The following is a 15,939-nucleotide window of genomic DNA, read 5'->3' as shown; positions in this document are numbered from 1 at the left end:
CGTTTTAAAAGGATTTACTCACTTATTACAACGAGGCTATACGCTAGGTCCTGATAATGTTATTCGTCTCTTTCAGATGTTGACTGAGCCTCAGACGGGTTACAAAAGCACCTAAGATCCCGTTGTCAGTACATGACGGAAATGAGTTCAAATCCAGCCTGTCTGACTTGTTCTTAATCACTAAGGTATGAAATTAAGCATGTTGCCCTTTGCCTGATTCTCCTTCTGAGGCCTGAATATTTCACTTAGCTCTCTGAGTGCAGAAGAGAGAAAATTCTCTCTCCTTGACCCAACTTGGCATCAATATCCAACTCCCCTTCTCAAAATGGGTTGCTTCAACGAGCAGCAATGAATGCCGGGTCGTGGACCAGTCACCTTGATGACTAAGAGTCAGACACTAGGGAAAGAAAATGCTCTGTGACAAACCTACCCTTGTACAGAAACAAGACAGAAATGGGGGGACAGGGCAGAAGATAATGGAATAAGGCATAGGAAAAATAGCACCTGGCATCGTGATAGTAATAATAATAATAGTAGTAGTAGTAGTAATAGTGATAATAATAGACTTTACTATGCTCTAGGCATTGTATTAAGTGCTTGGTGTAAGTGACTTCATTTTAACATTGAAAACAAGTCTATGGGCATGAAATATTATTAACATCATTTTATAGGCAGGAGTATTGAGGTTCAGGTAATCAGGTAAATTGCCCAAGCTCATATGGTTAGCAAGTGGAAAGCAGAGATTTGAACCAGCACCTACACTCCTAACCATTATGCTATAACCATTATGCTGAAGACATAAGAATTCCAATGGTCTTTCCCCATAACCCACTCCTGCACTCCAGACTTAAATAGTCCAAGATCAAGAGAGAGCAAGCTTGGAGTTGCCACTCTTCAGTGAGTGTCAATCATTTCAAAACAGTGTATTTGCTAACAAGATGCAGTTCCTGTGATAATCTTCTCAACCAGGTATCAAGAAACAGGAAGCAAAGATTCAAGTAACAGTATGTTCCTACTTACGAGGAAGGTGGGACAGCATAGTTGACACTGGGCTTAACTGTTCTGGAAAACGTGGTCCCAGTAGGCATACACGCTGGTACATTTTCCCCACCTACCAAATACAAAAGAAGTATTTCATTTCCATGTTGCTCTTCAAAGTTCCACCTCATTCGGGCCTGTCATTCATCCTCTGGCCTCTTCCTGTCTCCATTTCTGTACAGAAAGGTGCTGAGTCTCTGCTCTCGGATACGAAAAGGGTGTGTTAGGAGAGGGAGCCATGGTACCTCAATGTCTTTTTTTTTTTTCATCTTAATTCTATTATGCCAACTCCACTGAACTTAATTAGAGTGAATACAGAATTACACAATTACCCTCTGTTCTATTCTCCAGATGTTATATTTTGATAAAATTTACGACATGCTGCTCTCCCCTTGAACACCAGATGAACACTAGAAATGGATGTGTGTTGACATAAAATCTGTTATAATTACAATTAAAGTATAGCTTACATAATGATAGTGTTAACATAAAATTATAGATGTGTAGAGACAACGTGGTCATGCATTTTTTAGTATAAGTACATGCTTAGACCAATATCTGTTAGCGGAATGAAGATGGAAGAGAATTTTGGTTAAGCCACAAAGGCTGTTTAAGGACTTGCAGATAGCTAAGGGGAACTCAAAGACCAGTAAGATAGTATTTCCCCTGCCATGTTTTCGATTGCAAAGTGAAGGGAAGATGTGAAAGTAAGTACCCCTATGGAAATTACAAGACAAGTACATTTTTTTCCTTGAATACCTGGGCAAATGCTTAAATTCTAATGTATATCAGTGATGCAAATTTTCAACTGAGTTTGATAAATCATAAAATAATAATTATACATATATGTATATAAAACTGCATGGAACTAGACAGTTCAGAATTACTTCTAATTAAAGAGGTACCCTATGACAACTAACTTAAACCTTACAAAATATGGTTCCAAGTACCCTATCAGAGTGAAAAGTAGGAGACTGAAAGGTTTATTGTAAATGTTTGTAGTCATGGTGTCTTAACTAAAACTACTGTGTCACAAATACTATTAAAATAATTGTGACATTTTCTTCACTTTTACTGCAAACAACAAAACAAACTATAGGTATTTTTTCATTTCAGGTAATTATTTTAGCTAACAGTTATTAAATGTTTTGAGAAGACAGAGTGCTAATTGCATTACTTCATTTTATCTTTAAAATAGCGCTTCCATGTAATTATTCTTAATATCTCCATTGTATTAAAGTGTATCTCTAGTTTAGACCTTTCTTCAGAACTGCAGACTTGTGTATCCAACTGTGTACTCAGCATCTCTACTTGGACGTCACGAAAACATCTCAAATCTTATACCTCCAAAACTGGTCTTTAATCCCCCAAACATGCTCTACCCCAAACTTTTTCCATCTTAGGGGACAGTAACCACACCTTTCCAGTTCCCCAGGCCCTAAATCTCGAATTCACCCTTGACCCCCTCTTCCTTTCCATTCTTGCACTCAATCTACCACGAAATGCTGTCACAACCTTCCCAATGTGCCACTTCTGAGAATTACCAGCCGCTAGCAGCCTGGTGCAGGCCACCAACATAGACCTCGAGGATCCTGTAGTCGCCTCCCGAGATTCTCCCTGACTCCACTCTCTCCCCACATCCTCAAGGCCACAGATAGAGTTATGCTTTTCAAACAAGAGACAGTTCATGCCACACCTCGGCTAAAATCCTGCCCCTGGCTGCCTACATTTAGAGTAAAAGACACAATGCATGTGATGGCCTCCCAGGACTTACCCAATCCATCCCATCACATATCCGACCTCCAGCCGTCCTGCTGTCTCTTCCTCCCCACTGACTAAGTCAGCCAGGGTGGCCTCCTTGATATTCCTCCAAGCTGCCCGGCATATTTCTGCCTTAGAGTTTTGGGACTGGTTATTCTTGCTCCCAGGGAGTGGTCTCCCCATCATACATTCTGACAACTCCCTCACTTCAAGTCTTTGCTCAAATGTCAACTTACAAAATCCACCCTGACTACCCTATTTAAAATCAGAACCTACCTGTACACTCCTCCAGCACTCCCAACCCAAGCCTCTTCAGTGAGCTTCACATCCTTTTCCTTATCCCGTGGCGCCCATCAACTTGTGACAAAGCATAGAATTTATTTATAACATCCGTTTCCACACGAGAGTGTAAGGAGGGAGAAAGCATGCAAGAAGGAGCACGCAGGCAAAGGCTCTTGTCTCATTTATTCAGTGATACGTCCAAGCGTAGAGAACAGGAAGATCCTTGATAAATAGTCCTGAAAAAGATACAGGTGAGGAAACTAGTAGTAAAGCTCAGAAAGTTTAGGTAACTTCCTCAAGGTTCTAGAGCTAGAAGAGGGTCACAGTAGAATTCACACTTGGGGATGTCTAACTTCAAATCTCTTAGCCTCTCTGCTATCCTTTTTTTCTTCTTTGCGGTACGTGGGCCTCTCACTGTTGCAGCCTCTCCCGTTGCGGAGCACAGGCTCCGGACGCGCAGGCTCAGCAGCCATGGCTCACAGGCCCAGCCGCTCCGCAGCATGTGGGATCTTCCCGGATCGGGTCACGAACTCTCAACAACTGCGCCACCAGGGAAGCCCCTCTCTGCTATCTTAAGTCCATGCAATTCAGGATTTGTTTTAATCAGTGCCATGGAAATTCTCACTCCACTGAACAGGATCACTAACGTGTTCTCTGTCTAGATTTATATATATATTTTCCATTTAAACAAAGGAAACAGAAGAGGGGAATTCATCATGGGTTACTGCGGTAGTTTTACAGCAATTTTAGCCATAATGACATTTAAGTAATAGTGATATTTAATGATAGCATAATAATAATAAAATAATAGCTCTTAAATGTATCGAAGACGAATCACATGCTAAACTCGGTGCTAAAATATTTCCATGTATATTTTGTGCAAAATCCTTACGAATATTCTATCAGATGAGCTTTATGTGTAACTCCACCAGGCATACTTCTCTTATTCCGCTTTCAAAGATAAGGAAATTGATGAGAAGTGTGGTAACCGTTTGATCAAGATGAGACTGGTAATAAGTTGTGAGTATGAATTTAAATTCAGGTCTAACTCCAGAATTTGGTTCTCAATCCATACATGAAAATTCTGATAATTCCTTTGATAAGGGTATGGTCTATGTTCTCTCCTGGAAAACATCCCCCATTATGTCTGCCTGTGCTCATACCTTCAGAACACAGTCAAGTTTGAAACATGATAAAAATGTTTAAATAGTGTGCTTTAATAAATGGAAATATCTTCATCTAAACAATAACACAAAAAGGCAGGCTGAGCCCTTTGAAGTGGCTTCGTTGCTATCTTCCATCCAGAACAAGAGAAGGAATCAACAGCTGCAGAGTAAAGAAAGCATGAAACCTAGAGATGGAGGATTCTGTAAATGACCAATTACAAGACTATTCAGCCACACTTTCATAGCAAGAGGCAAAATATTCCATTAAACTGAAAATTCTTCTACCCCTCACTCCAAGGCCCACACAAACATTAATGTTGCATTTATTAGGATGTACTTCCTGAGCTCTATCAACTTGACTTTCAGCAACTGTATTAATACAGTCCTTTCGCTTTGCACATGTATCTGAATGATGGATTCCATTACGGGAGTTTTGTAGAAAGAGTGGAGTGAATGAAGTAAAGTTTGGGAAGAGCCATCATAATCCATAATGATGGGCACTGAATCAGGACAAGAAGAAACCTCTCTTCTCATTTATTTGAATGAAGATTCTACTATATGTTTATTGCCTCTGTACAGGGCCATCTGTTGAATAGTGGAAAACAAGCATCTTTCATTTGGAGGTAGGATTTGTGTGCTCAAGTTTCTATGGGCCTGCATAATTAATCTTGTTTTAGAAATGAAATAAAATGTAATTTCTTACTGTAAGTAGATGTGGTTAAGCAACTGGCAACTTTGATGTCTTTAAATCACTGCAGTTTCAGGGTAGGCAAATCTGTAATTATTTCAAGCACTTCTTTATTGGTGCAACAATTGAGCAGTGTACATAGTGGTCAACAACCTGGGCATTGTCAGACGACTCTAAGTTTGAATCTAGACTTTGCCACTCACCAGCTATGTGACTTTCAGCTATGAGAAGCACCTTCTTCAGCTTTACAGTGTGGATTATTACATGCCCTTTGCAGAACTACTGTAAGAACTAAATGTATATGGGCACAGTGGCTCACAGTAAGGGCTCAAATTAGTACTGTGGTCACTACTAGTAGTATTGAAAAGAAATTAGAACTTCTATTCTCATAAAGTGGGATATGTGTCCCTTTATCATTGTAATTTCATACCATTTTACTTTTGACCTTATAATTTAATAGCTTGATCCAAGAAACATTTAGCAGTAAATATAATTGAAAGAAGATTACCTGTCAAACATGAAATACTGTAGCATCAAGTGTGCTGGCACAATACTCTTCTCCGATAATTAACCTGTAAAAATATGTTATTGCCTTCTTTTTAATTAAGCACATTGAACATACATATTTACTGTGCCAATTGGCGAAAGGTCCATTAATTAATCAGTCTAACTATATGTTGCATAAACGTCTTCTAAACATAATCGTATATGTATTTTATTTGTTGGGAAAATGTGTTTGAGATTGTTCTTTTCTGCCTATTTAAAGTAAAAGAGGGTGAGAAGTAGAGTTAGGCTTAATGTACTTTGTACTCCATTATGCCATGAAAATGCTTCTGTGCCCTGGAGACAACAACAAAAGATTTGCTTTAATGACAAGAATCAAGTATGTTCTAAAGCTTCCAGGTAGGAGGCGTATAGGTTGCAGTTTATATCAGAAGTCTTTGCTCTCTCTCTCAACTGCGTCTAGATGGGAAAGATGTGGTCACAAATGCTTCAAGGTGATATAGTAAATGTTGGAAAAGAGGGGGGTAGGAGGCAGAGTTTTGAATATCTCAAACCTGAGCTAGAAGGATTTTATTTAAAGAAAATAGCGGATATTATTTTTCACTTAAGGAATGCCACTCAGCAAACCTGACATTAATGTAGGAAATTAGCTCTTTTAGCTATGATGCTTTCAAATGCACATGGCTGAAAACAAATTCAAAATAGTCAAAGGAAATTTAAAAACAAAAACCAAACAACAACAACCACCTCAACAAACAAGTACTAGAAATTCAGGGATGCAGCCATATTCAGATACAGTTGGATCTGGAAGTTCCAGAGTATCAGCAGGGTTCCAGCTCTCTCTCCATCGCTCAGCCCTGCTTACCTCTGCAAGACTTTATTTTACAGAAAGTCTCTTCTTGTGCTGGATGATAACTGGGAGTCCCAGAGTCGTATCTCCCCAGCTTAGAAATTCCAGAGAGAAAAGACAATTCTTCCATTTTTCTCTGAGAGAAAAGTCCTGGGGAGGAGTCTGATAGACTTAGCCGAGGTCAGATGCCTACCCATGAGCCAATCACCTGCTTTACTGGAGTTCAGTCCCTGGAGACTCATCCCCGGGGGGGAGGGGGGGGGGGGGCCGTGAGGAGGCAGGATGGCATTATCTGGCAGTTCTCCAAGAAAAGCCTGCTGTTTTTGTTAAGATGAAAGGGGAGAGGACATGGATAATGAAACCTGTATCTGCTTCTGTAAAATCCACAGAATCTTACTCCCTGCCCTGTGTCGATGACCATGCAGTAAGCTGACCCAGGAGGTCATTTTTCCCACAACAGCCTTCATATATATGACTAAGGAACACACTGGTAAAAGAATATGGGAGAAAGTCTGAGTATGACAAGTCAGCTAGACAGATATTAACTAAAAAAGCTGTGTGAAAATATCCTTAAAAAGTTGCCCCCAACTCACTCAAAGTCCAAAGTTGGAGCTGGAAATACAATGTCACGGAGTTTGGATAAGAACAGGTTTTTCTCCAAGCTGAACTATGACACAGAGATTAGAGACTTCTAGAAACTATACTTTTGCAAAGAAAAAACATCACATGAGAAAAATGAGGCCTAGAAAACTTACATGACTTAAGGTAACATAGCTAATTAATGGCAGGACTGAGACTAGAATATACTTTGTGTAATTGGCTATGGTCTTTTTTGTTTGTTTTTGTTATCACTTCAAAACGAGACAAACTTAAAGAAAGGAAACACAACCAAGGCTCAGTGGTTGGAAAAGAGATGGATGTGAACGCCCACTTGTTTCTTACGTATAAAGTTACCCCTCGCAGCGTTGTGGAGGAGAAAACGCTGGCTCTTCCCAACGTTGGTTACATACACAAAGATTCCAAAGACAAGACAAGTGCTTTGCAAACAAAGTAACTAGAACCAGCTCAGGCTTCCCCGCGCCGGGTCCTACGTTCCACGGTCAGAACCACCAACTGTATCCCCCCGGGTAACAAAGTGATTCAGAAAACCTAGCGTCGTCAGAGAAGGGAGAAAACACAGCCGGGAAGAGAGTCAGGAGGAAACTTGCTCAGCTTCTTGCTGGGGTCTGAAACGATCCCAACAGAGTCCTTAAACCCCTCAGGTTTCCCCAATCAAGCACCCTCGCCTCCAACCTGGGCCACCCCAGAGCTGACTATCAGAGGAAAGAAGTCTGCGGACGCACGGAGAGCTGACCACCCCACGAGAAGGACCTACGCGCGGCCGCGCCCACTCACCCGCCGCTCCCCGGGAGACTGGAGACCTGCCCGGGGTCCAAGTCCTGGGCGTGGCAGACTCGTCCCTCTCCGGGCCCAGCTCCAGCTCACCTCGGCGCGGCCCGCCTGGGCGCCGCCATCTTGACCAGAAAGGGGGCCTCGCGCCGGAGGCCCCTGAGCGGGCGCCCTGAGCGGAGCCGGAGCGCCGGGGAGCCCCAGGTCGGGGCCCTACGTCCCCCGCGCGCTCGCGCCCCGTCCACGAGCGACGAGAGTCCCGCACGCAGCGCCCTACCCAGGCTTCCGCGGAACCGACGCCCCGCGCAGCCCGCACCACGGCTCAGGCAGCGCCGAGGGCGGCCCGGGCGGAAGAGCGGGCGCGGGGCACGCGCTCGGTAACCTGGCAACGCGGAGCAACCCGGCGTCTCCGGCGAACCCCAGCCCTGCACCACGAGGAAGCACGGACCCCCGCACCCGCCGCCCAGCCCGCGCCGCCCCTCGGTCGTTCCGCCCGCCGCTGCCCGCTGGCTACGGTCTTTTCAATCCATGATACAACGTCTATATGTAACAAATCTGTTAAACCCTAAATGTTTATGATATTCAAGTAATCCATTATCTGAATTATTCTTGAAGATAAAACATCCGAAGACTTCTTAATTGTATGGGTATACATACATAAAATACACGTGGAGGTAACTTCAAATATCTAATATCTGTCTCTAATTCCTTCCCTCTCCGCTCTTTTAAAAAATGCCCCTTTAAAAATTGCCCACTCACCATCTGTTAGGTAAATTTGCTGAAACACAGTAAATGAAATGTAAATGACAGAAAACGTAAATGTAAATGTAAAATGTAAAAGTAATTTACATTTTATATTTACATTTACATTACAAAATGTACATTACATTTACATTACAAAATGTAAATGTAATGTAATGTAAAAGTAAAATGAAAATGTAAATGTAAACAGTAAATGACAGAAATTGTTATAGAGACTATTCCAAATGGCACCGACACCTGTATTTATGAAATTTTTAAAAGGGTAAGTTAGAGTTGATTTTTTTTTTTTTAAATCCCACTATAGTAACACCACATCATCCTAGGTGCCCAGTTCTATCCAATTACATAAGATGGAGAAAGAGAGAGAGAGAAACAGAGAGAGGAGAAAGAGAAAGAAGAAAGGAAGAAAACCAAGTACTTATGTATAAAGTGTTGCTCCCAAAGTTTGAGATTATACTCAAGCATCAATGAACAGAAGGAAAACACTTACAAATTTACAAATGTATTTCATTTATGGTATGAGGGACACAGGTTTAGATTTGCAACACGCTCCCACAAGGGTCAAACTGACCACTTTTTTCTATCTAGTTGCTCTTGAGAGAACAAAACAATTGAAACAGATGCCATTCGATTCCAAGTCTATAGCTTAGACCATGTCACTGCACATGAAATATTGTTCATTCAGAGTCAGCACATAGCAAGAGTAATTTATACTCTCAGAGTGTTTGCTCTCAAGTCAATAGCAGAGAAGCCTTGACTAAAAACGTTCCCATTAATTTCCATTGTAATATATCTTACTTATAGCCCATGAAACAGTGGTCAGGGGAGATTTATTCTTTGGACACCACGTTATATAATCTCTCCACTTTAAGCCATCCCCCACTCGGCGATTATTTTTTAAATATGTTACTCGTAGTCAATATTAATTTACATTTAATCTTTCTTAGCATTAGGAGAGTATTATTTTGTACAGGCTCAGAAACAAATCTCCCGAAATTCCTCCCTGATGCTCCCTTCAGGCTGAAAATGCATTGCAGGGTGGCTGCAGTGACTTAATTCTAGTTGGCAGAGCCCTGGCCACACACTAATTTCATTAGCCTCAAACTCCTGGATTTGAAAGATCCACTGAATATGATTCCTGTCCTCTGACATGTCACTTACTAACCAATTCAGTGTGCATACAGAGGAGAGAAAGGACTTGCTCAGCTCTGGCCCACCGGCAGGCAGATGAGAATGCCCAGTCAGAGACACTGTTTACATCTGAGTGGTCATTCTTGCCCGGGTCCTCATTTTCAGGAAGGAGCTTCAATCCAGGCTTTGCTGGCAGCTGCAGCATTTGTTACATCCATTACTATCTCCTTGTTCCTTCTTGCCCCCCAGTGCTTAGCATCCCCCATTTCAGTCACTAAGTCTTCCTTCCCCCAGCCTAGAAGCTTACCTCACCATAAATTTTTATCTCAAATGATAGGTTTGGCACATTCCCCACAGCAACCCACAGGGACTGGGGAAAAGAAAACTCAGATCTCTGGAGAGCTAAGAATTCAACCATTTAGAGGAGTTTCTTTTATACAGGACAGTCTTCATTGAGCTGAACCCTGCAATCCCAGAGAAGATTCACCTACCCGTTCTTTTCTTCTTTCCCTAAAGTGACTGTGTCTTTGAACAATGGGTCTGTGTTCCACTATTCTCTCTATTCATTTTGCAGGTTTACAGAGGCTGGGAAACTGGGGACTGGACTTACATGCCAGGAGCTTCTAAGATCACACGCAAAAATAAGGCTACGGGAAGAGATTGTTGGAATCTATCTCTGTATATTTGAACGTGGGCAGTGGTTAACCAGGATGCTCACACCAAGCTTATATCCAGCTTGCAGCACAAGCTACAAGTTGGTGCATCCCTCCTACTACCAGCCTCTTCTCAATAAATGCAGGTGAAAACTGGGGGCTCTTTTCCCTCAGCTGTTCAATCCAACATGAATAGCTGCAATTTGCAAATTAGAGGAAAATGACAGTGTTTTCTCTGAATGGTTTTGGTCCCAACCCACACTGCTAATGTTGGCATTCAGTTCCTTTCCTTCCCAGCCCAGGGAACGGGGGAACTAAGCGTAAGGCAAGCGTTCTCTTTTCTTGCAAGTGCCTCAGATCCACACACCAGAGAAGGAATCTGCTCCCCCTGGAATCTTTTTCAGCAAACACAAGCCTTCAGCCTAGTCGGCAAGCTCTCTCTTGACTCTATAAGATTTCACTCTTTTTTCGACAGGCAGGTCCCTCTGCAGTACTGCCCAAGCTCCAAGTGAAGGCACCAAAATAATTTTTAAAATGTCAAAGAGCAAATGCGCCTTCAACCCCCAGAGCTCCAGTAAAAATACTGTGAGTTGCCCCTGTGGTTCTCAGGTGACCTCTGGCCTCATCCTCCCTGCAGCGCTGCCTCCTCAGGTTCTCTAGTTTAAGGTCAGAGGTAAAGGAAGTGCTTCTAGGTTTTGCTTACAACAACCCAGGCTCTTCCTGAAAGCATTACCTCAAAGTGAAGGCTGCCCAGAAGCACTTTTGGCCTTGCAAACATCTAGAGATCTCCATGGTGGCATACTCAAGAGGTGCTAGAGATGCTCAGAGGCTCAGAGGGGCCATACCAGGCTGCAGCTTTAGACAGGCACCCCTCCTTCTGGCACAAACACAAACTTCATACTCCTGGGTGCTGATGTAGTGACAGCTTGAATCACAAGGCGTCCCCTCCAGAAACCCAACATGCTTCAGGAAAGGCACTTGAGAGGGAGCCAACTTTTTAGCTACGGGGAGCATAAGGGTCAGCCAGAACATCTGGAGAAGGGACTAACTGAGCTTGGGTCCTACCAGGCAGGGAGAGAGCTGTGCATTAGGAAAGGATCACTTCAAGACAGAGATGAACAAAAAACTTGGATATAAGGGTAGAGAAAGAAAAGACAGGCAGAAATTGAGAAGGAGAACATAAAAACAGAGAGACAAAAAAAAAAAAAAAAAGCAGGGAGAAAGAGACACAAGGAGAGAGACACACAGGAAGAAAGACAGAGAAACAAGAGAACCCATAGTCACGCAGACCCTGAAACTCAATTTCTTCATCCAGAAGCCATCCATCTATACCCAGGGCGGCACAGGAGCCGTGGGGCCGAGGCTGCGGGAGCAGGCGGTGAGAGAGCACTGCAGCACCGCCCACGGCTCAGCTGGCCCGATCCGCCGTCCTCGCATCTTCCGCCGTTGCCCACCTGCACCCGGAGCTAGAGGACCGCCCGGCCTTGCTCAGCGCACCCTACTGCCTCCCTCCAGGCGCCTTCTTGTCTGGCTCTGAGAATCGTCCTCAAAACCCAGCACTGGGGTTGGGGGCTGCGTTAGGGAGGTCGTGGGAAAGGATGGGCACAGGGTGGGTGCAGAGAAAGCGATTGTGTTTCGCAGTTAGCATGAGCTCACCTCCGGGCTCTGAGCTGGCAGGAGTAGAAAGCTGATCGCCCGGCTCCTGCCAGTGGCCGGATCGCAAAGGCAGTTTAGACGGTGCAAACAACTGCCCAGAGCAAATCACCTGGGGGCACGTCTGCCGGTGGCTTCTCCCCGCTTGAGGACAGTCCCCACGCCTTCCGCCCCATGCCCTCGCAGAGACAGGTTACAGGTCGGGAAATCCAACCCGAGCGAAATGGGCAATTCACGTCCAAATGTAGGTGAAGACCTAGCCTTCGGTTTAAGAACTGCCTCCCTAAGCGCTTCTCGAAATTTTCCAAGGCAGCTGCAGCTTGTCGGGCGGCTTGGGACAGGGAAGCTGGGGAGTTGAGAAATGCCTAGTTTCTAGGCGTCTTCTCATCTTTCATATTCCTTGCGCCTAGGTGGCTCTCACAGGAGCCCGGCACTTTTACAAGCCTGTTTTGGAACCGTATTTCACTCGAATGCAAACCCATTTAAATCATCGCCTTGTTTTTCGGAGACTGTTTCTTGTCAATGGGGCCATAAATCCAGAATGTCAAGCCGGATGGAGTGGAGCGCGGACAGGGGAGAGATGGAAGGGAAATGAATCAAGCAGGGAAAGTACCTCCTCGGGTGAGGTGGGAGGGATTCGGCAGGATCTCCAGGGTGGAAATGAGCGAAGGCTGACCAGACCCCGCACCCCTGGAGTCCAAGCCAGCCTTCAGGATAAAGAGCGCGGGGAGCTATGGCGCGCTCTGCCCCGGAGGGAGCGCCCCCCTACCTGGAAAAGCCTCAGGATGTTGGCTACCATGATGGAGACCGAACTCCCCGAAGCCCCAATCACTCCAACTACTTTCTCGGGCTTGACGAAAACCGGAGGCTCGCCGTTGGTGCAGCGCACTTCGGAGGTGTCCTTCTGGATGAGCGCCTGGACGAAAGTGAGCGACTGTTCGAGCGCATAAGTGTCCCTGGAACAAGTGTCCAGGATCCGCGCTCCCAGCGTCACGTTGGGCAGCAGGTTGGGATCGCTGTTGATCTGGTCCAGGGCGTAGAGCATCGCTTCCAGCCTGTGGATCCCGTTCTCCCTCTTGATGTCGCCGCAGGGCACTCCGCTGGGACCCTTCGCGTGCACCGGGAACAGCCCCCCGAGGGTGACGTCCCCCTCGATCCGAATGGAGTGCGGGGCGTACATCTCCTGGCCGCGCGCCGCCGCCGCCAGCGCGCACAGAAGCACCTCCAGCACGCAGCAGGGAAACTTCATCAAAGTCAGGGCGCGGAGCAGCTTCCCCAGCTGGACCATGCTGCTCCCGCGGCTGCGGCGGTGGCGGCGGCACTGGAGGGGACGGTGGCGGGCCCGCCGGAGCCCTGGCCCCTTGGGGTGAGCTCCTCCGGCGAAGCCCAGGGTCTCCTGCGGGCGAGGAGGGTAGGGGCGCCCGGGGAAGGGCAGCCGGCGAGGGTGGGAGGTCCCGCGGCGCCTGCCAGCTTGGGGCGCCGTGCGCTCTCGGGTTCCCCGGCCAGCGCGCCGCGCTCGAGCTCGCGCCCGGTGGCTTGCAGCTCGAGCTCTCCAACAGCCCAGCACTGGGGAGAGAGCGAGGATGGCTATCGCTTTAAATGCGCGTTCGGCTCCCTCTCCTCCTCCGCCCACTCCCTCCCACCCTCGCTCGCTCTCAGGCTCTCCCCACCCTTCCCAGCGCCCACCCTCCCCACGGTTTTGCAACATCACGCAGGGAGGGGCTGCGTGCTGAGGTAAGGGGGGAGGGAATGGGTGGGCGGCTGTGGGGCGGGGGGGAGTACCTCCGATTGGGAGTTTCGAGGTCCCCAGGGAATCTGGGGATCGCAGGTCGCAGGCGAAGGCTGAGCTCCTGCTTCGGTCTCACTGTAGAAGCCGCTCGCTCGCCCGCCTGCACCCACACGCACATTCTAGGCACAGGGTGGCATCAGCCCCGGACAGGGCGGTTCTAGCTGGGGCTGACTGCTTCCAACCCTGAGGTCCGGAGCCGGGACTGTCAGCGCCGGGAGAATGCGAGGTAGTCGAAGGTGATGCCGCCAAGCATGAAGGGTAGTAGGGAGAGCCCAGTCTCTACTGCTAACTCGTCTGTGCCAGTTTTTCCTAAGAAAAACACACATACACACAGGAGCCTGATTTATGACCTAAAGAACCTTTACGGAGAGACTTCTCCGGGGCCAGGCACTGGGCTAGCCTGTAGGGAAAGACGCCAACAAGAACTGCTGGGAATGGAAATGCATCTTTGGTCTTCAGGGGTTACTGTGGCCGGAGCCGAATGAAGTAACCCTGGTCTCCAGTAAATCTGTGGCGGATTCGCTCCTTTTCTTCCTTTCATCGCAAGAGATGGAACAACTGAGAACTCTGCAGAGCGCACTTTCTTCTCTGGCGCTGACAGGTGTAAGGCTCCCTCCTACCCATTTCCAGAGGTGCTTTTGGGCTGATGTCAGGTTTCCTCGGGCAGGAAATAGCAAGAAAGAGGTGACAGTAGGAGGAGCAGACAGAAATCTCCCCATCGATCCAGTGATCCATTCTTTTTTTTTTTTTTTTCTGGCTGAAGATTTGGGGGGGTTGGGGAGTGGAATCAGGATGCCAGAGCAGGTTGTAGTGCAGTTAGGAAGCTGTTTTTCAAAGGTGTCCCCTCCTGCAGGTCCAGCCCAAACTTGGCCCAGTAAAGCAACAAGTGGCCCTAGTTCCTACACAAGGAAGGGCAATGTATCTGCCCTTGGTGCCCACGTGTACTGCTTATGGTGGTCTCTACTCTTGCTGAGCCTTTCTGTTGGAGTGCAGCGAAACTGTCTTATACAGAATTGAGGGCGCAGAGAAAACCAAAACAAGACTATACTTCCTGTTGTAATGTTAGTGTACTAAAGAAAAATGTCCTTGCACATAAACAAAACAACACACACACACACACACACAGACCACTAAAAAGTCAGAAGTTGGGAAGTTGGTTGTCTCTTCCACCAACCACCTGTATGACCTTGGCACTTCTGTTCCTGTGCCTGAGTTTTACTTTGCCCATCTGTAAAATGATGAAATTGAATTGAATGTTTTACAGGTTAACTTTTAACTTTCAAATCCTCTGTTGAAATAGGCCATGCACCTTTGGCCATGGTGTTCTTTTTAGACCAATATCCTTTGTTGCTTTATGTGTAGGGCACCCGTTTTTTGATACCCAAACAACACTTCAAACATTTCCTGGTACAGAGGATATTTTTTTTCTTGTTGACCACCCATTTATCGTCCTTCTAGGGAGAGTCCAGTCCATCATTTTCTTTTCAGACATGCCCCTCCTCCAGGTTTCAATACTTAAGGTTTGAGGAGGAAAAAATCCTTCTGGCTACAGTGTTCAAGGAAGGGAATAGAGGCTAACAAGAGTTATGCAGGGCTAATCCCTGGACTTCTGCTGGAGTAACGAGGGTGATGACATAGGGTTACCACTGTCCAATAGACAATCCGTGCCGGAGTTAAAAGAAAAAGGAGCCTCCTTCCTCTAAATGCTTTATGTATATCTTTTGGACAATGTTACACTATTTGATTTTGTAAAAACATACCATTTTACTGCCATCTTCAAGAAAAGTGACGTAAAAACTATGCGAAGGGCTTCCCTGGTGACGCAGTGGTTGGGAGTCCGCCTGCTGATGCAGGGGACGCGGGTTCGTGCCCCGGTCCGGGAGGATCCCATGTGCTGCGGAGCGGCTGGGCCCGTGGGCCATGGCCGCTGGGCCTGCGCGTCCGGAGCCTGTGCTCCGCAGCGGGGGAGGCCGCAGCTGTGAGAGGCCCGCGTACCGCAAAAAAAACAACCCACTATGCGAAGCTACCCCTGTATACAATGTGATCATCCATCACTCATAGATGTGATGCCCTGCTATATAAGTGCACACCTTGTGCAACCTTATGCTGTGATGCGCCCGCCCCTTCCAGGCAGCCCTGGAGCTGCGAGGGTATAAGCCTGCAGCTGTGCCAGAAGCTCCCACATAAACAGGGAAATATTTGAATCCCATAATGAGAGATACCAGAGAGGAGAAAAGGCAGAGAGAAGAAGGGGTGGGGAAGAGAGAAAGGGA

General features: G+C 46.4%; 1 protein-coding gene across 1 annotated transcript in view; it reads right to left on the bottom strand.

The window, feature by feature from the left end:
• Window positions 1–13,585, bottom strand: part of LOC132419274 (uncharacterized) — a 30,802-nt gene extending 17,217 nt beyond the window's left edge. Inside the window, exons 1-2 of the mRNA XM_069540394.1 lie at window positions 12,647–13,585; window positions 1,021–1,111 (exon numbers count right to left, since the gene is read on the bottom strand). Of these exons, the coding sequence (XP_069396495.1) occupies window positions 1,021–1,111; window positions 12,647–13,585 (1,030 nt within the window). The remainder of the gene's footprint in view (window positions 1–1,020; window positions 1,112–12,646) is intronic.
• Window positions 13,586–15,939: the final 2,354 nt, after the last annotated feature.

The sequence above is a fragment of the Delphinus delphis genome, unplaced genomic scaffold, assembly GCF_949987515.2.
Source record: "Delphinus delphis unplaced genomic scaffold, mDelDel1.2 scaffold_78, whole genome shotgun sequence".
NCBI lineage: Eukaryota > Metazoa > Chordata > Mammalia > Artiodactyla > Delphinidae > Delphinus > Delphinus delphis.
The sequence above is the reverse complement of the archived record's forward strand: the minus strand, read 5'-3'. Positions and strand labels throughout refer to the sequence as shown.